Here is a 20,565-nt window from a genome sequence, read left to right as displayed (position 1 = left end):
ATAAGTATTTCAAAATTAAGAAATTATTAAAATACTTTTCCTTCTGCTACCCTCTAGCCATAATGTTGTTCAAAGCAGATTTAAAAAATAAAAAGTCCTTATATTTTGTCAGATGAGTGAGCCCCGCCTCCTTTCAGGGATTTCCCAGCATATGGCAAATAGTGTTGTTAGCACTATCTGTCGTCTCTCTAAGCACCCTCCCTCTCAAGACCCAGTGTTTGCTCATTTTTATTTACTTCTTTGCTTCGCCGTTATTAAATATATAAAAACGTGTGTGCCTCCTGCCTACCAGGTGCTGGTCTTTGCCTGGACACTGGCTCTTTACCCTCCTTACTTCCCACACCTCTTGTTTTCTTCTAGCTCTGGGTTGTCTTGAAGTAGTTGGGAGGGCTAAGCAGCCCTGGCTCTGCTTTGTCAACTCAGAGAATTATTCTCTCTGAACACACTGACCTGCCCCGATGCTGTGTAATAGAGGCTTTCTCTTGGCTCCGTGCCCAGGGTGGCGGCGCTGCCAGCCAGGTGTGTGAGTGCTGGTTAATTAGGTGATTACAGGTGTCCCACGGCCTGGGCTGTCTGTTGCTGAATCTGGGCTGCTGGGAGGCCCTCCATCCATCCAGGAAGGAATTTCTTTTCCAGCGCTCTACTGCAGGAAAATCTAATGGGACGACCACACACCCAGGCTCTAGCTTGTTCCCAAGTGGCTCTGCTTCTTCTATCACCTGTCATGGCACGGATCCTGGCAGGTTCCAGGCTCTGTAACTGGATCTTGAGTAGTCTGAGGTCAGGACTTGCTTCTGACCATGTGATGTCCTGGCTCTGTGCCCTGGTCCCAGGATGCTTAGTAAACTAACAAGTGCTTGGAATTTTTCAGGACCCCAGGAAATACCTCGGGTTGTATTCTCAGGTGGAAGGACAAGTGTGCACGGTAGAGGTGAGCAGTGGGCTGGGCTTCCTGCTTCTTCTCACGTAGATGATGTTCTCAGCTCTCATAGGTTGGGGCCAGCTGAGGAAATAAGGAAGAGCTGGGTGCTCTGTCTCTCAAGACCAGACTGAAAAAATACCCATTTTACAGCCTCTCATAACAAGACAGAAATAGAGAACCGAGAGCATCCTTCATCTTGACAGCTTTTTTCTGAACTCTAGCCCTGGGGAAGACATTTGATCTTTACACACTTTTCCATGGGTCCTTCAAGGCTTTACCACTCAGGGAATTCAGGTTTCAAAAGGACCTCACGATCCTCCAGATTTTCACGAAGTTTCAAAGTCCACACATGGAGTTCAGAAAGCCACTGTAAACAGCAATGACTCTTTTGGGTTACAGAGGTAAGGGTTTATTCCTATGCAGCCCTGAAGACTTTAAAGACAGTTAGATTCAGCTTTAACAGAGTAAGCTGATACCATAATGGAACCTCTCCAGTCTGTCTTATCAAATGTCCATGTACTCTGCAGCCTATAGTAACATCACAGAGAGAAGGCAAACTGGGGAATCAACATGTTTCTTTACATCTACATCCATGTTTGTGCATTTCTTATGTCCTGCATGCCTATATTTCTGGAGCAGCCAGTTTAGAAAATAGTGTAGCCCAGGAAAATACTGTTTGGTACTAGGGGAGCTAGTGTCTGTTCCAAGTACCCTCATTGGCTTCCCATGTAGATTTGGTGGAGGAGAGAGAAGTGTAAAAGGAGATTCTTCACAGTGATGCTGCAGGATTGGGTAGGCAACACCTGCACTTAGAGATGGAGCTTTGTCTAATATTTCATTGTAAAATGATTAGTGACAATAGCCCACATACAGCCTGGTACGCTTCGCGTGGCCCATTTTTCAACTGTGTGCTGTCAGGGATTTCATTTATAAGCTTCCTTATTGTTGAGCCACCATGTTCCAGTTATAAGCCGTGTGTGTCAACACTGCAGAAATAAAATGCGTGCCCCCTGGACCCATGCAGATTGATTTGATTCTAAAATGAATAGAAATATAGCCTGTGCACGTCAAATGTATTTCTAGAGCATCTGCTGTCCGTGGGGGAGCTCGGGGGAAAAACAGGAAGACATTCAAGGCATGCCTCCTTTCCTCTAAGAATCTATAGTCCAGCCCAACAATCTTGCAAGGCTTCCGGGAGTGGCACACACAATATCAGTCTTTTGAGGTTGTGGACTATTGTTATTACTCCTTTCAATTACCCTTTATTGAACACCCTTTAAGATGCAGGAATTGCCTTAGATGGGCCTCCCTGGAAGTTGGCTTGGTGCTGGAGAATGCATGAAGGCTGTTCAAGGGGATGCTTCGAGGAGATGCTGCCAGGGACATGAGGAGAGCCACCACTGAATGGAAGAGAGGTGGGAGACCACTGGCCACAGGATGTGCTTTCAGGGGCGCGTCCCCTAGAGGCCAGCTCAATTTCAGTGAGTGCGGCCGCCAGGTGCCACCACTGTGGTGGGCACCACAGGCCTTCCGATGCGTCCTCATCCCTACAGTGCACGCTTCTGAGGGCCTTCTGCTCCCCCTTCTTGAAGCCACCAAGCCCTTGGGAGCCATTGTGCCTAATCTGTACATTTTATAGACGAGGCAATTAAGACAGAAAAGTCAAGTAACTTACCTAAGATTGCACAACCGTTACAGGGCAGCCCAGCATGTGCGGGAGCCGGTGACTATCAGACTGTATTGCTCACTTAATCTTCATATAACCGTTTCACGACAGCGATGATCATTTCTGTGAGATGAATTGAGAAATGGAAGTATTGAGGGAGTGAGTGATTTGTCCAGTGTCTCAGAACTAATGACAGGTGAAGCCAGGGTTTTTCTCTTCAACTATAGTGTCTCGCAGAAACAATGTGTCCAGCAAGGCAGATACTAGTCTGGCTGGAGAAGAGATTGACCTACTGGTTTGCCCTTCATTGTTATGTACAGAATTGTATCCTTCACCATACGTAAATGAGCATGTCACAAAGTCAGACAGTTTGCATGACTTTTTTCTGATCTCAGTTTCTCTATCTGTGAAATGGGGATAATGATGACTTCCCTGTAAGGCTTAAAAGAAACTCTTCCAATATGACCCATGTCCTTACCCCAAGCTCAAGTACTCAATGCTGACCAAAGACAGCCTTCTGAGAGCAGATACCCTGAACAAAGCGCTGGTTAACTAATCCTTTTCCTGGAGCTCCATAAGGGGAGCAACAGAACCCAAAAATCTAGGCCCAGGGGTCTTCTCTGAGACTGATACTCCAACCAAGGACCATTCATAGAGATAACTTAGAACCTCTGCACAGATGTATCCCATGGTAGCTCAGTGTCCAAGTGGGTTCCCTAGTAGGGGGAACAGGGGATGTCTCTGACATGAACTCAGTAGCTGGCTCTTTGATCACCTCCCCCTGAGCGGGGTACAGCCTTACCAGCCCACAGAGGAAGATAATGCAGCCAGTCCTAATGAGACCTGATAGGCTAGGGTCAGAGGAAGGAGAGGATGAACTCCCCTATCAGTGGACTTGGGGAGGGGCATGGGAGGAGATGAGGGAGGGTAGGATTGGGAGTGGATGAGGGAGGGGGCTACAGTGGGGATACAAAGTGAATAAACTGTAATTAGTAAAAAAAATTTAAAAATTTGAACTTCAAAACAAAACAAACAAACAAACAAAAAAACCAAACTAATCCTATCCTTTCTCCTTTGCTTCCTTTCCTCGGAAGGAAAGACAGAGCAACAAAGTCCTCCATGCAGTTTTCTCAGTTCTAACACTAGCTTGTTAGTCTAATCATAACACGGTTCTTAGAAACAAACATAGCAACAGCAATTATATCTTAGTTTTAATGTCTAATTGGCTGCAAAATTGCTTTTACTAAGTTTTTTTCCCCCATCAAGGGTGTGGAATATTGTGTATTTTGATTATCTCAGTCTCCCCTTCTGCAGCCAATCTTCTCATTATTAGAAATCCCGATTAGATGTTTGCTCTCTGGGCATGTGCCCTGTAGGGGCTCTAGCCATCTACAGCAAAGGGTGAAGGCAATCTAGTGAGCCTTCCGTTCCACATTACCCACATGGGTGTTCTCCCACTGGAATCTTTGACCTTGAACTCTACCACGAGTTCTTTGTAATTTCTTCCCACGGGGGTGTCCTCACCCATCATCTTCAGGGTAGCTCTTCCTAGATCTCTGATGCCCGTCTCCTGCCTCATACCATCTGTGCTAAACCTGCAGCTCAGATGAGTTTCCTCCCTTCTCAAGCCAGTCACTCTTTCTCACTTCATGTCCTAATTCAGTCCTAGGAAGCCTGTGCTATAGTGTGGCCTGGGGTGCTAAAGACACACCTTGGTGCCTCTACTTTGTTTTCTGATAGGTGTGCTTCTGGTAGGCTGAGCTCCGAGTTGCTCTCCTGTTCGGACCAGCCTCTCTAGGGAGGCAGGTAGGGCGCAGCACTCAGCTAGGAAGAGCCTCCCTTCAATTCTTCTTCACAGATTTTTCAACTAAAATGTCAAGCCTCTGCTATGCAGGGCTCGGGCCCTGGGGAGGGTGCCTAATGCTTGGTCATCCTGGAAGGGGTGGTAGGAGGGGTTGTGCCTGTTGCTATGGCAGCACCCAGCTGAGATCATGAACCTATTTCATGTGCAGGGAGTTGCAAGATGAATCAATCTCCTCACCCACTCCTTCTCTGCAGCTTCTTCGTGTCTCCTCACAGCCTTCTGTCATTTTTCCTCTTCCCTACTCAACCTCAGTCATTCTCTTTGCTCAGTGTGTGCACTCTCTCTCTCCTGCATCTGCATAGCAGTTGATGCAGGACACTCTGACACTTTTTGATATTTCTTTTGGACCAGCACCTTTCCTTTAACCTGGCATCCCTGGAATTTCTTTTTTTTTTTTTTTTTTTTTTTAGGGCAGGCATGTCCAGCCTGTGGACAGCAAGCCACATACATCCCAGAAAAAGTGCAACTAAGACCCAACATATTTGTAGACGACAGTGTTGTTTTACAGTGTCTAAAGCTTGGATACCCTTAGCTGCTCTAACAGAATACCCGAGACTAAGTGATTTATAAGGAATAGATTTCTTTTTTGGCTCATAGTTTTGGAGTTTGAAAGTCTATTGGCATTTGAGGAGGGTCTTGCCTTTGTCAGGAGCTGTCTCTGATCACTGCGTCTTTCTCCTTGAAGCCTTTTCTTTACAGCAGTATTCTCTTGGGGAGAGCAGAGAGTGAATTAAACCCTCATTGAAGGCCCTACCTCCAACTGTCAATTCCAAAACCCTTGGAATTGAGTTTCTAAGCCCACAGCAGGCCATGTTAAAGTGTGCATTGCTGAGGTTTTGCAGGGGTCTTATCTGGGGGTGGTGCTGGGAGCAGGGCTATGCATTTTCATCAAGGTCCCAGATGGTACTGATGCTGATGCTCCAAGCCTAGGGGCCATGCTCTGAGAACCTCTGCTCCAGGCTGAGATTGCTCAATTGAAATTAGTAGTGACTAGAATAGTCCTTTCCACTTTGATTCTAAATGACTGGGCCTATTCTCTCATACAGCACATACTTGTTGAATGCCTTTTCACTGGCAGACACTTGATATGTAGAGAAATGTGAAAAACCCTCTTCTCCAAGAGTTCATGGATATGTATAGGAGACAGGAAATATTATATGCTACAATGAACAATTTATTATTCTATGAGTAGTAAAATAGAAGAGGTTTGGAAATGGGCAACTGTTTCTTTGCTCTTGGCAAGGTGAGTTTAGGTGAGAGGATAATTAATAGTGATTCATTCTCCCGGGCCTAAGACTATCTGGAGGGAATTAGGCTTTGCCTATTTAAGTCAATTGTGAAATCTAAAATTTGTAGAACATTTACACTATTTCAAATACTGTAGCAAGCCCTGAATAATTGGTTTTCCTGCCCTGTCATTCTGCACAGTCTTTGGCAAGTAATTCCACCATTGGGCCTTTCACTTGCTCATCAGAGGAAAGAAATGGCAGTACTTCTGTCTACCTCAAAGGATTGTTGAGGAGACTGAGATTTCACGCCAATGTGGATGAAATGTACATAACCTAATGAAACAATGACTCTCATTCCCAACATTGAGTTATTGCTCTAGAATACAATCTACAGAATTGCCCTAGAGAAACTCCTTTCAGTCATATCATTCAGACTAAATTGCCAGCATTTGGCCAAGAGGATGAAGGACAGGTTTGTTTTAAATGTGGGGGTTAAAGGATGCCAAAGCATACCTGGAAAGCTTCTGTGATGTCACCCAGAGGAAGCAGGCCGCTCTGGACTTTGCAGACATTTAGGTCACTGAGATGCGATATGAGGCTTTAAAGGATGGCTAGGACTTTGAAAGTGAATCCTATGAACTTTGGGGATTCGATTGTGAGGTTGACAGTTAAATCATTTTCCAAAAAGGAGCACCTCTAGCCAGCCCGCAGGCTGGGATGTGAAAGCAGCAAGCTTAGCCTTGGCTGGCCTGACCACACAGAGACCCAGGGTTGGTCTGGAGGATGTTTTCTGTGCCATCACATCCAGGGCCCAGTAGAGTAAGGCTGTAGCACTGGCTGAGCCTTTCTTATAAGGCAGTGAAGCATTGCTTTCTGATGTCCTTACAAAGGGCTTTCTCTTCCTTCCTTGATCCCCATACTTACAAGGATTGCTACATGTGTTTTTCTGAAATCAGGGAGAGTTCCCGGGTCTTTGGAGCCCTCCAAGAGTCATAGTTCTTGTTCATGCCCAGCTGAGCTGTCTTTTCTATCTCCCTGCTCAGCTTCATGTACAGCTGTGAGTGTCACTGTATGAGAGGGCAGAGTCTAGCAGTCTTGTTTTAATCCTTTTCCCAGCTCATCAGAGATAAGCGTGCTAGAGCCTCTCTCTTCCGGGGAGGATTAGAAGTTATTCTTTATGGTAAAGATAGACCCAGGAAGAGCTTATTAAATGATAATCCCGATAAAATTCCCTCTAATCATCTACTGCCTATGCCCTCTTAGTCACAGAAAAATCCCTACACATTCAATTAACTCTTTGAGAAACTTTTCTCTCATCCATTTCCTTCTTTCCCACCCTCCCCACCCCCAATTCCCCCTCCTTTCCTCTTCGCTCACTTATGGTAGCCTCAGGTTTATTTGTTTTCTGTTTATACATATGTTTGCGTGTGAATACATGTGCTTTTGGGTGCTTACATTCTTACACATGGTTACATGGAGAGGCCAGAGATCAGCTAGGTGCCAATCACCTTGTTAGAGTGAGACAGGGTCTCTCACTGGTCCCAGGAACTAGCTCATTAGGTTCAACTGGCTGTCCAGAAAGCCCCAGCGCGATCTACCTGACTCGGCTTTCCCAGTGCTGGAATGACAGGGGCATTGTCCAGCCAGAGTATTGCTAACTGAGTATCTTTCCATATCTTACCTCAGATATAACCAGCGCCACCAATTAAGTTGATTAATATTTATTCTTTCAACAAACATGTTCTGTGCTCCTACTGAGAGCTAAGTTGGGGTGAGAACTTGGATAGATCCACCTGTTCCTTGTGGGTGAGTTGTTTGGCCTAATGGTAGAGAACTATAGGCTACCTTCGGTGATGACTGGGGAGAGCTATGTGGGGTATTGGGACTCAGTACAGGGAAGCACAAGTGTGGTAGCCTCTGGGAAGGCTTCCTGGAAGGCTTCATGTTCAATCAGGTTTTGAGTCTAAACTTTTCAGGTAGAAAAGGGGAGGCAGGCACCCCATAGTGTAGCAGCAACATGAACAAAGAACACAGAGATGGGAAAGAATATGGAACTCAAGAAGCTGTGTATAGCAGGACTTTCTGGACCCCCCCCCCCCCGAGCTCTTAAAATAAGACATAGAGACTTACTATTATCGTAAAAGCTTGGACACCATAGCTAGGTAGACTCTCAGCCTGACTAATCCTCGTCTATGTCCTGCCACATGGGCCTGTTCTGTTCCCGCCCACCCCCTTTCTCAGCTTGGCACTTGTCCTCCCCATCCCACTGACAAATCTTTTCACTGAGACCCTCTCTCAGCCCGAAAGCCCCACCCTCCATTTCTTGCCTAGTTATGGGCCCTCAGATCTTTATTACCCCAAGCCACAGGTGAGGGAGAAAGAGTGTTTACACCGTAGAACGACAATAACCAAAATCCTGCTGATACTCAGCTCTCTGTCAGCACAGCAGTCTGCATTTGAATATACAGAGACAGCCTTCACACAGTGTACAAGAGATTACCCCAACAGCTGTGGTTTTGTATTTGGCAGATCCTGGCAGAAACAAGTTACACAGGTTAGGTGAGCTCAGACACACTAGAGGCTTTGGCCAGGACAGCTACTGAGGTATATTAAGAAGGGACAATTCATGGGTTAGAAATGACATTGTCCCCCTGCTCTGAGGACTAGCAAGATCTCCCTGGTAGCAGAATAGCAGTTGTACAGCCAGCCACAGGACTGGCTGTGGCAGTTTTCCAAATCTATCAGGCTTCCATGGCAGAGAAGAAACCATGAGGTCAGGGTGCAGAGTGGAGACATCCCATCTGGGAAGGATTCTGATAGTCAGAAACCATTTCGCCTGCCGACACTGCTGCTGTGAATACCTGCACCTGTAGTTCTGTTTTCAAATATATTCTAAGTGGAAACAACACTGTTAATTCTTTCTCTTCCCCGCCCACAAGCCCAGGTAACACAGTGCACTGACAGAAGAAAAGAACAAATCTAGGTGTGGGTTTTGCTTCTTAGGATGTTAACCTGGAGATCTTGAGCCTTGCCATGCATGCATTGTGTCCCTTATTGAATTTTTATTTATCTTTTTGAATTACATTTTTTTAAAATTTGAGATTATAATATAATTACATTATTTCCACTTCCCTTTCTTCCTTCCATCTCCCATGTACCCCACTTCTTGGCTCTCTTTAAAATCACAGACTCTTTTTCTTTAATTGTTTTTACACAAACACACACACATGTGAACATGCGTACATTTGTATGTGTTTGAATTGTGTGTTATTGAATACAACCTGCTCTATCTGTACAATGTTACTTATATGTAAATGCTTTGGGGGATGACCATTGGTTATTGGATAATCAATCAATGTTCTCTTCCCTTGGGAAGACTATTTCTCCAGCTCTCAGTCTCTAGTTGCCTGTAGTTTTTTGTCTAGGGTTGATGCCTCCTGTGTTTTCTCACTTTCACATCAACATACTTTTAGGTGTCCTTGTTCAGGTCAAATTTTGGCAGCCATATTGCGGAGACTTGATAAGTGTATCTTCTCCAATATTTCTGGGAGACACAATGTCATAGCAAAATTCTGGCTCTTGCAACCTTTCTGCCTTAAGTGAAATAATCTCTGCCTTAGGTGCAGGAGTTGTGCTATAGATTGATCAGTTGGGTCTTGGGTCCACAACTCTGCATTTTGATCAGTTATGGTTTTCTGTATTCATCTCTGTTGCCAAGAGAAGTTTCCTTGATGAGGGGTGATAATTGTAGTTATCAGTAGGGATTATGCAAAATGACAGTTTTAGTAAAATGACAGTTGTAGGTTCTTCTCCAAGATCTATGACTTCATTAGCCCTGGGTGGATGGCTATGTTTCTAATATCAGGGATGCCTTGTTTGTATTTAGCATATAGGGTATAGATTAGAGCCAGTATATGCTATGTCCTTGGCTGAGTGTCCAGCCTGGAGTAGTTGCTTAAACAAGAAGAAGTAACGACTATTTTTATCTCTTCAGTTATGTGGAATCACAGGGTACGAGTCACAGGACAATACCTTAAGATGTTTTAATCATTTTCCTAGTGTCTCAGATAGAGTATCTGCCTTTGGACAATTTATGTATATTCTTGTGATTATCACTGTCTTTGACCCTATCACATCCTACCTGGATGAACTAGAAAGTTGTGCCACAAATAGTAAACATACAAAGGAATTCTTTCCACCATTCTCAGGTTGTAGAAAAACAACCATTATCATTTTATTACCTGTGTTCTGTTTCAGATGGGTACCCCAAACAAATAGAAATGGTGAGTTGAATTGAGCTTTATATATATCTCAGAGGAAAGGGAAGAATCAACATGAATTTCTGTGAGGGCAGCCTCAGAGTGAACCAGAGTGTGGAACTCAAGAGTTGAGAAGTAGGAGAATAGAACCTGGGGGCAGGGGCTGGGTACAGAACCTATTGAGCTGGGATGGGACTAGATCTTCATCTATTGTCTCACAGGGACACGTACTGAAAGGATGAATTCCCCTTCAGATAGCCATTGGCGCAGGAGTTAGTGATAGTTATAGGACCCTGATTTTTTTAATGAGGCTTCTCACAAAAGTAAAGAGGACTGACATTTAGACTGTGACTACCCCTAAATTCTACAGTGGCCAACAAGGGGGAGAAGTGGTATCTTGTACATTCCTGTAGCCCAGTATCCCATGGGAAACTGATCTGTCATCACATCTTAGAGAACTTCACCTACATCTTCTCATGTCTCAGGCAGTAAGCAGACATGGAGGTTTCTTGCATTCCATTATCACAGCATCAGCACCAATGAAATCTACCGAGCATGCTTTCCAGAGATGCTGGCTTGAGTCCTGGAGAAACAAAAACTCATGAACCATGTGCCCTTGCTTTCAAGTTGTTCTTACTGAAAAGTAGGACTCCTTCCTGGAGCCACAAAAAACTAAAAGTGATCACCCTGGAGCTTCTTCAGGAAGCCAGGGAGGCTCACCGGCATCGCCTAAGGTTTGATGTACAATCGTTAATTAACACAGATAACTTCCGTGATAAATTAATTTACCTTCTGTTCAGAATCTGGCAAGAAGGAAGAGTGAAAGCCAAGGAAAATGATTGTCTGAAGCTTCTTTTCTTGGGTGTCTGCTCTTACATACTATGCTGAATATTTGAGCTAGCTAAGCGTACCTGCTGTGTTTCAACAGAGATGCCATTGTGAAAGTGATCTATTTATTACAAGAGAAGGAAAGTCATATAGGCCTGTGAAGCAGAAGAATGCCAGCAGATTTCCAATCTTCTATTAGTCAACAACCTTATTGAGCATCTCCTGCTTGTAGAATGATAACTTTGGCATTGGTAGAGAAATACGAGATGTTCTTTCTCTAAAAACTATTTAGCCCTAATGGGAAGGGCGGGACAATATGTAAAAGAGACAGGACACAATAGATCTGTAAGTATGAAAAAATGCCTAAGAGTAGTACTTAAGGCTGAATTTTAAATTGCTTTTTTTTAAAAAAATTCCTGACTTAGCTTTCTGATGGATACTAAATCCCTTGAGTCCTAGTTTTCTTTCTCGTTGATTTTATTCACAGCACCTGCTCAGACGCATTGAATGAATGTATGTGCTACTATGAGGTGTGCCTAATTGACGAGGGCAATCCTGAAGTCATGTGCTTATGGTAGACTTCTCATTACCATCTATCTCCCTTTCCTTGGAATGTCTTTCTTTTAATTAGCCAATAGAAATGTTCTTTTTCCAAATCCAGATGACAGAAAAGTCCCCCAAAGCCTTGCTTGACACCTCTAACTTTTCTCTTTGCTTAAATCACAGTATTCACAAGATCTGACTGCAGTAGCCTTGTCCTTGAGCAGAGCTGTCTTCATCGCGCCCTCAAACTTCATAGAGTTTCCAAATGGAATCTTATGACAAGGATAATTCCATAGAAAACAATGATGGGAAATGTGGCCCCTTGTAAGACTCTGTACTAAGAAGGGTGTGTAGACCACAAGGGCTTTGAAGACTGCTTTGGAAGGCAGAATCCTAGCTCTAGCTTTACCTGTGTAACTGGAAAAAAGACATAGCTGCTTCCTTCATGACAGTTACTGACACTCCGGGCCGATGGGGGATGTTAGCACTATCAAGCTCAAGGACCTTGGGGTGACCATACTCTGTAGACAGCCTAAACTACTCATAGCAGCTCCTGGCTCAGCCAGGTGCTGCCTTGGCGCTTCTTTGTATGGACTGGGCACGTTTATGAGATACACTCCAGGACCTGAGACATAAGGAGATGACTTGCCTCCTGGAGCCAACTCATTAGCAGCTCTCTGTCCTCTCTCCTTCCACCTGCTCTCGAATTTTCCTTCCTTGCTGAAGGCTGGGAAGATAGCTGCTGCTTTCCAATTGTAGGCTCCCAGTGTGAACTTTCCTGTTTGTGTTTGCTTTCCCTTAGAGCAGCGGTTCTCAACTTTCCTAATGCTGTAACCCTTTCATACAGTTCCTCATGTTGTGATGACCCCCCCCATAAAATCATTTCAATGCTACTTCATTACTGTAATTTGCCACTGTTATAAATGGAAGGTAAATATTTGATATGCAGGATGTCTGATCTGTGACATCCTGTAAGTTGAGAGTCACTGCCTTGGAAGGTGATGATAGTATGGGTGGGACTGATTTCAAGTGTTCTGGTGCTACTGGGTTTAAAAAAAAAAAAGGAGTCAGATTTTCAATAAACTGAGCCATTACGGCTCCAGACTGTGGCCCCAGGTCCTTCAGTAATTTGCCTGTGTCCTCACAGGAACCATTCTGCTTCTGTTGATGTCAGTTTTTTCTTCTAGAGAGTGATTGATTAGGCCATGTTAGCTCATAATTTTCTTCCAGGTTTGCAGGAAACCAGCTTTGATGATCCATGGATGGGATTCAGAATATCCAACAGCTTGTAAGATAGACTGCACATTGTGTCATTTTCCTAAAACATGAGGCACATGACGGCTCTGTTGATAGAAATGTCACAAAGCAGCTGTGACTCAGGTGCTGCTAAGGTTGGGCAAAGCCCTCGTAAGTAATGCATACAATGCCTCAACTCAGATTCCCTAGAAGTGGACTCTGGGAATGGGGTGCTTACTGAAGTGGTTAGAGAGGAATTGCAACTAGGAAGTTCCTGAGAGATTATGAGAAAAGCAGCTAGGTTGGGGAAAGGGAGGCAGAGATGTGGTCTCAGGAGTGTTGGCATTGGCCTTGTTCCATAGGCAGTTCCAGGGTGTGAATGCATCCCAGCTGATGGAAGATAGACAATCAGTGCTGCTTCGTTTCAGGTCCTCCCACCAGCACCATGAGGGCATACCATGAAGTTCATGGTGAGGCTGGTCTCTCAGCTGGGGACAGCTTTCTGAGGTGGAGGCAAGAACAAGGCCAGTGTGAGAGCTGCTCGCAGCTAACAGCCACAGCAGCTGGGAGATGGATATCCTTGTAGGTCATAGGTAGAAAACCTAGCCAGGAGCAGCACAAACTCTATCATGCCCAGGCCACTGACTCCTATGGATGGTTTAAAGTAGGGAAGGTTACATGGCAGTAACCAAATGAGTCTTGTCTAATGGGTAGCTAAAGGAGTCAGGACTTGGTTACATTTAAGGAAGGAAAATGGTAGCTAGAAGAGGCCCAAGGGCTGTTAGATACTGACTGTACATTTTGAAAAGATTCAGCCAAGAGGTAGCCTGTGATATTTCATGTTTCAAAATATCTACATGGGATTGGGCAAAAGGAGATACTTACTACAGTAGTATTCATTCAAAGAAAGTACCCTTTTCCTTCTTGAACACCACACCTTGCTTTCATTCATAAGATTCTTTCTCTAAAATAAATCAATCCCTTCTTGTCGACCAGAGTGAACCCATCACATGCCTGAGCACTCCCTGGTCCCTTCACAACGCTGACCTCATTTAGAACTGCACTTGTGTGTTTATCTAGTTCACATGGGTATTCCTTATTTTACTACAAGTTCCATGGTGGCCAAGACTGGGGCTGTTTTTCCTGGTCACTTATCTTTAAAGGAAAGAATTTGCTCCTTAGCAGGTGGTTCATGAATGTGTAGGATGTAATTATTTGAGTTCTGAAAGAGAGACTCAAAGTCACTTGGGGTGGGAAGGAGGCCCTCATGCTTGGTGCTAGGAGGAAGTGGAGGATGAGAAGGCCTAGCCAGCCTGGTACAGGAACGTGACAGAAGTTATTTGTTGATCCGTATTCACATTCCACTGCCATGTTCCTTTTCTAGGGAGTGGTTAGTAGAGTCCCTGAAGAGGTACATTGGCTGAGACAACAAGTCTGGCTCTTTTGGACAGACTGGCGGCTACTCCAACCACCTTCCAACCTGAGCTATTAGTAATTAGTGAACTTGAAGATCTCTACTTAAGATGGATCCACAAGGTTTTTACTCTGAAGCTGCTTCTTTTCCTTCCACGCAAACCATTTAGAAATTCTGGAGACATTTTCCTTTGTCCCAACTCAGGATTCCCACCAGCACCGGATAAGTGGAGACCAGGGATGTGCTAATACTTGACAGAGGTGGGCAAAATTCGGATAGAGAATCCCCCCAGCCTCAAGTGCAAGCTGGGCTCCAGCTAAGAAGACCCTCTGCCGTCTGGCTGCGGTCTTCCAGCTAGTACTGCCCGCAGCCTGGGAAGGAGGGGTTCCTCAAAGACTGTTTCCAAAGAGTTCTCTAGCCTGCTCCTTCTTTCCAGATGTTCTTCTTTCAGACATTCGTGTGTCATGGGTAGCTGAGCCTCTCGGCTCAGAGCTGCTCTGAGAAGCAGGAGCATGACTGACAGGTGCTTCACTGTGCTCTCCAGAGATGGGTAAGAGTTCTGCACATACGTCCTCAGGCAGGAAGAACCATGGGGACCCCTTTGTCTTGCTCTTTCCATTCCTGCCTTTCTCTCCAGTCTGGCTGCTCCTGCCCCATCTTCCTGCATCTCCCCCCGCCCACCCCCAAAGATTAATGTGATAATTGCCATGTGTGCCTGTTTACACAGGGAGTGGGTGAGCTTACCACCCCCGATCAGGCAGGTTCCCAGAGAAACACATTCCCACAATGTCAGGAGTGGCACCCGCTGAGCACTCCTGTGCAGGTGGGCTGCCACCCCCAGACGTCGCTCTCTGTCTGTCATCACCTTTGTCATGTGCACATGTACATGTGTGTGTCATTTGGCAAAGCGACAGGTGAGAAGGAGGAGGAACAGCTAGACTGGCATTAGGAGAAGGGCCAGACAGAGAAATTACTGTGTATTGTAGGAGCATCAGCCCTTAAAGGAGAGGACAGAGATTCCTTGAAATGCTCTCTCTCATAGCTGTTGCATAGTAGGCATGTTAGGGTGCTCCAGAGAAAAACAATGGGGCATGGGAGAAAGGGCTTGGTAGGAGAATTAATGCACCTGATCGGAGGCTGGGAAGTTCACAAAAGGCTGTTTGCAAGCTTGTGAAAACAGCGGTACAGGTCTATCCAAATCAGGAGCTTTGGAGCAATAAAAGATAATGGTACAGTCCCTAGACCAAGGCCAAATAAAAGCCACACATCTTTGGGAGGACAGTGGCACAAGTCCCAGTGTCAGGTTCGGCTGGAGTTCTCTTCCCCAAGGCCAGGAGAAGAATATCCTCTGGCTCTACAGGGCAAAAGGTCAAAATGAGGTTTGAGCATGTCGTATGAGTACGTGAGGCCTGCTACTCCACCTTTTCATCCCCCATCTAAGCACTAGCAAGTGGGAGGCCCCCGTAATCCCGATGAGGTGTCCTCCCTACGGGCACCCCTGTGGCTTGAGCACTGTGACAGTCACAGACATAACGAAGAATGAAAGGAGGGCTTCTCCTTTTCTTCAGGCTCTGCTCCCCCACCCCCCCGCAACACTCCCTCTTGAGTGAGTCACCTGGACAGCACAAGAGAAAATGACCAAACTCTGTGGCCACACTGGCAACGGTATCCTGACTCCCACTTTGAACAGTATCAGGATGCTCGCTGCCTTCAGAGTTGTTGATTGCTTCTCTTTTAAATCTCAAAATATACACATAAAATATAGACATCTCTCCTACACTGGACAGTTTTAAGTTTTTAATAATGATGAATCAGAAGGAGATGAAAGCCCCATTTAGCATCTGAAAGAACCTTGCCATTTTGAAGGAGGGAAGCGTGAGTGAAGTCCTTTGCTTGCCCACTTTCTGATGAGGAATGTCCATAATAAATGTGAAGAGGTGGGAAGCCACCAGGCTGGAAAAAAAAAATAGGAAGAAGGGCAAGCAGGAAACTGCTCAACAGGAGTGTAGCAACAGCGTTGAAAGGTTGTGAGTAATGGCAGTGCTGTCAAAGCTACTCCCTCCTAAAGAAACTTTTAAGCTGGTTTTTCCTTAACCCCTAGGACATCATGTTGCTGGGGCTGATGACTTGACTGATACCTGTTTCTCCCTTCTCTTCCCCTTCTTCCTTTTTCTTCTTCCAGGATGCTCCATTGCTGAGCTAGATGACACATGGAGCAATTCAGAGAAAATTCCACAGATGTAGAGAGTATTATCAGAATGAATTTGTATTGATCTATTTTTAAACAGAAGAGTCATCATATTCAAAGTGCGGCTATTTATTAATTACTTCTCTGTGGGCCAAAGGCTCTGTCATGTTCCAGATATTAAAATATTCAGATAGTTAAAAGTAACCCCAAAACATTCTCACATAACTCTAACTGGACCAATACTGTTTATCCTGCATCTTTTGTAGAGGAATTAGGAAGGATAATTCCAGACTCTTAGCAAATAAGGGAGATTCTTTTATCCCTATTTTACATAGGTGATTTTCCCTGATGTATTAATAGATTTTTTTCTTTGAAAAAGAGGTTTCCCAACCAAGAAAATTTATAAAATGGCATACTAAAGTAAGCAAAGTGCCTTTTATTTTCGCAATTTTTTTCACTGGCTGTAAGACATACATAATTATCTGTATTCCCTAACTTTCTCTGGTTACCAAACCCATTTTCCACAAAATGCCATCATTACCTTTTACAAATCACAGCAATGTGGAGTAGACAGAAAGCACAATGTTTTGCACAGGCTTTGCTCTGTGTCCACTGTAGAGGCTATTCAACCATTGCTCAGTTGGAGAGCAGAGACACCTCAAAAGCCACAACTCCATCCTTGCCTCTGCTGATACTGGCACCTGTATGGGCAGCTAGCTCTGATCTGAGTGCTTGCTGTAAACTAAGTCCCTGCTGCCAAAGAACACTGAAGGGGACTGGGAAAACCATAAAGCAAGTGGATTGTGCTAATCTGGACCACTGGTGAAACACTTAAGTTAACAAGGCTTTAGAGAATATTTGACTCGTGAGCAGGAAGGCAGACAAAGCTAGCTTCACAGTGATCATCAGTTTCTTCCTTAGCTCACTGCAAGGCCCGTGCCTCAGTCAGACAGACCTGCCCTGCCCTGCCCTGTCCTTCACGTTGTTTGTGGCTCTTAGTATCTGGTTCTGTTGTGTCCTCCTTTTGATGGTGAGACACAACTGTAAATGTTTTATTTCCTCAGATGAGGGGATGAAATGAGTCGTGCCCAAGCCTTTTTAGCTCTTTCTGAACTCTTGCTGGCTGATTCAACTCCTCTCCAAGCTGACGGATTCAGACTGGCTTCTCTCGGTTTCTGACTCAATCACTCTTCCTAGCCTCAAACTAATTCTGGCAATATGTTTTAATCTTTCTGGCTTCTTCTCATTCTCTGGCTCATTCTGTCTTTACCTGTGTCTATCCAGCTTGTTCTCTATGCAACCTGTCTCTGTAAAACTGCCCCAGTAAAAAACTCTTCTCTTTCCCTGTGTTGCCCTTAAGTAGCATCCTTCCTTGCCTGTTCTTATAAGAGTTGGGCTTATTCTATCTCCGACTCATTGTGTCAAATCTTTGTTTAATTCATCACTTTGTCTGCCCCTCAAATAAACATCACTTTTAAACATGTCTGCTTCCTTCTATAAACTAACCTTACAAAGCTTCATTGTTTGTATTAAAGATATCTACAAAGGATGTATCCAGCCAGATCATACTGTAATCCAGAATGTGCCTGCATTCCAGCTGGATCACATAGACCTAGAAGGTCCTTGGATATAATCTGTTGACAGAGCAGCCATGTTGCTGGATTAAAATTTTTGTACATAGGACTTTCTCTGAGAATTGCCTCATGTCCTCTCTACTTGTATTTAACCAAAATTTGGATAAGCCAAAGACCTAATTCTCAGACACTGAAGTTAGCAGGACTTTGTTCCATACAGAAAAGACAAAAGAAAACAATATAAAACAACAAAACAAACTTCTTAAGGTTTATTTGTGTTGAATCTTGAGTCAACTTCAGTTGCACTGATCTGATCTGTGAGCAATGCAGGGCCAAAACAAAAGGCACAAGTTTGCCAAAAGGACTTGGCTTAGAGATTATTTTTAATGGGAGGTTTGACTGTCCAGTGACAGCAGCCATGATCAATCAGCAGATACGTTATGTGGCTTGATGGTGAATGGGAAAAAAAAAATGAGATAATTGGGAAGAAAAAAAAAAGATTGGCTTAAAAAAGTCCACAACCAAAATGAAGACAAAACACTTTAAAACATATTTTTAGGGTTTAGTAGTGTGAAAGAGAAAGATGTACATAGAAGGGACAGGCCAACACTTTGCTACAGACGTTCTGAGCTCTGGCTTTAAATTTTATTAAGTCAGCACATTAGCTTCAGGTCTGGCATTTGATCTGGATGGTCCTGATTCCCCTAATGAACTAGGGATAAAATATCTGTTGTGAGTTTCAAATGGATATTGAAAGTGATGCATGACGGCTTGGTCTAGGTGGCGGCACAGGGGTGGAGGTGGGAAGGGGGTATTGAGAGGTCTGCATATGTGAAATGCAAATCCAGAAAATCCCTTTGAAATAACTTGGGCAGGGAGAACTCAATGAAGAAGAAGAGCCCTTTGTTGAGAGACAAGGGTGTTAGAAAGAGTACCTCAGTATAGTTTCAAGGGTCTCACAAGATACAAGTCGCCCTTCCTCGGTACTGGGCACCTCAACAGCTTTTCATGGAGCTTGGAGCACAAGAAACCATAAGACAGATGACTGTGCCCCCCCCCCCACCACTATTCTGTGTCAGCAAGAGTTAGGGGAGAAGGAAGAGTGGAGAAAGAGATTGGGAGAGATCAGAAGATCTCATATGATCACTCTTGAAATCTAGGTATAGTCCTTTTTTTCTGCTCTGGGCTTTGCTGGGGCCAGACCTGGACCAGCTCTATAGGACTAGATCATAATGGATGAAGGAAAGTCAGCCCAGGAGCTGGGCAAGATAAGTGTGAACCTAATTCCTTGTAAGCAGCCCTACTAAGGGCTTTGCCAACATCTATGGGATCGGGTGATGGACACAGCCTGCCCTTGTGTTTTGATAATCTATCTAGCTTAAAAGTGCAAAGGCTGAGACTAAATGTTAGTAGGAATTATAAAGCCAATTTCCCTTTTTATAACCTCGGAAAAAAAACTTTTTTTTTCCATTCAGTTTTCATATCTTCTAAGTAAGAGTTTTAGGATTTTTTCACTCAGGACATTATAGAGATGCTGATGTGACCTTCACTAGGCACATGGCAAAATGTGAGTTGTCTTATAATAAGATGTTGGGGGGATGGGAGTGAGATAATGCTTAATTGTATCGCATTGTGATTGTTACGGCACGCATTGTGTGAACCTGCTGGAATGTAGGCCTTGCTTCTTGGAGATGGCTGTAAATATTAAGAAACTATTTTTCTTTCTTTCAGACCAATGATGCCTTAGGAGCCACCTGGAACTGGCTGTATTTCATCCCCCTCATCATTATTGGATCCTTCTTTGTTCTCAACCTTGTCCTGGGAGTGCTTTCAGGGTAAGCTGGGTGTTTCTCTCTTTCTTTTGTGAGCTGCTAGCTGGGGGCTAATGCCTCTTGGTTAATGACAGGTTCACCCATTTACCCTCGCTCAGAAGATCCTGGGCAGCCTCTTTGTGCTAACGTTATTCTAGCTGCTTCAGTACAACAACAGATGATTGCTCTAATCATCTTGATGAATTTTTAGGCATTAAAAAAATCTGTCTGTCGTGTATAGTTCTGAAAACAGTATCTTGTGAGTTCATTTATCCACCCATAGGTCCATTCTATAACTCCATGTCAAACACTGTGCTGGTTGTTAGGGACATAAAGTCAAGGAAGATATAGATTTTTATCCACAAAAATTGCTTGCTTTGCAGTGTACTAGACATCACACTTCACATGTGTGACTCATATTGCCCAGCGTCTAACACGTTTTGCAAAGAAGACATTTTTGTCATTTGAACCAGGGAGTGCAAATTTTGTTTTTACTGACCAATGTAAAATGTAACAGTTTGTTTGGGAGGAGGAACAAATCCGTGCAGTCTGAAGTCATCAGGGTTGGTTTCAAACAGGGCTGGGAATTGCATGATGTATAAGATGCGTGTTAGAATAGCGCAGGATAGCAGTGCACAGAGATGCGCACTCTAACAAAGATGGAGAAGTGGGGAAAGGCATGGCGTATGAAGAAGCAGAATGTGGCTCAGCCAGGTGGATATTTTAGGAGACACTACATTTTCCTGAGCACAGTTGAGATGATGGTGGTGGTGATGATGATTTGGTGGGTGGGTGTAAGCTCTTTAAGTGATAGTAGATATAGTGATCTTTATGTTTATGTGTGGCACACTGAAACGAATTGGTGATTATTTTTTTTGGAGCTTATGAATGCAGAAAATACAAACTAAGAAGGTACAAGAATAAGGAAAATGAGATGAGCAACGGATGATGAGAATGTGAACAAGGCTTGTTTTACACAACAAATGGTTGACACCATGGTAGCTGAAGTTCAAGTGCCTCCAGTGGAAGAA

The 20,565-nt window shown here is 44.2% G+C and overlaps 1 protein-coding gene across 1 annotated transcript in view; it reads left to right on the top strand.

The window, feature by feature from the left end:
• Window positions 1–20,565, top strand: part of Cacna1e (calcium voltage-gated channel subunit alpha1 E) — a 475,585-nt gene that overhangs the window by 299,912 nt on the left and 155,108 nt on the right. Inside the window, exon 9 of the mRNA XM_060364472.1 lies at window positions 19,455–19,558. Within this exon, the coding sequence (XP_060220455.1) occupies window positions 19,455–19,558 (104 nt within the window). The remainder of the gene's footprint in view (window positions 1–19,454; window positions 19,559–20,565) is intronic.

This window comes from Meriones unguiculatus, chromosome 11 (assembly GCF_030254825.1).
Source record: "Meriones unguiculatus strain TT.TT164.6M chromosome 11, Bangor_MerUng_6.1, whole genome shotgun sequence".
Classification (NCBI taxonomy): Eukaryota; Metazoa; Chordata; class Mammalia; order Rodentia; family Muridae; genus Meriones; species Meriones unguiculatus.
This window is presented reverse-complemented; position numbering and strand designations above follow the sequence as displayed.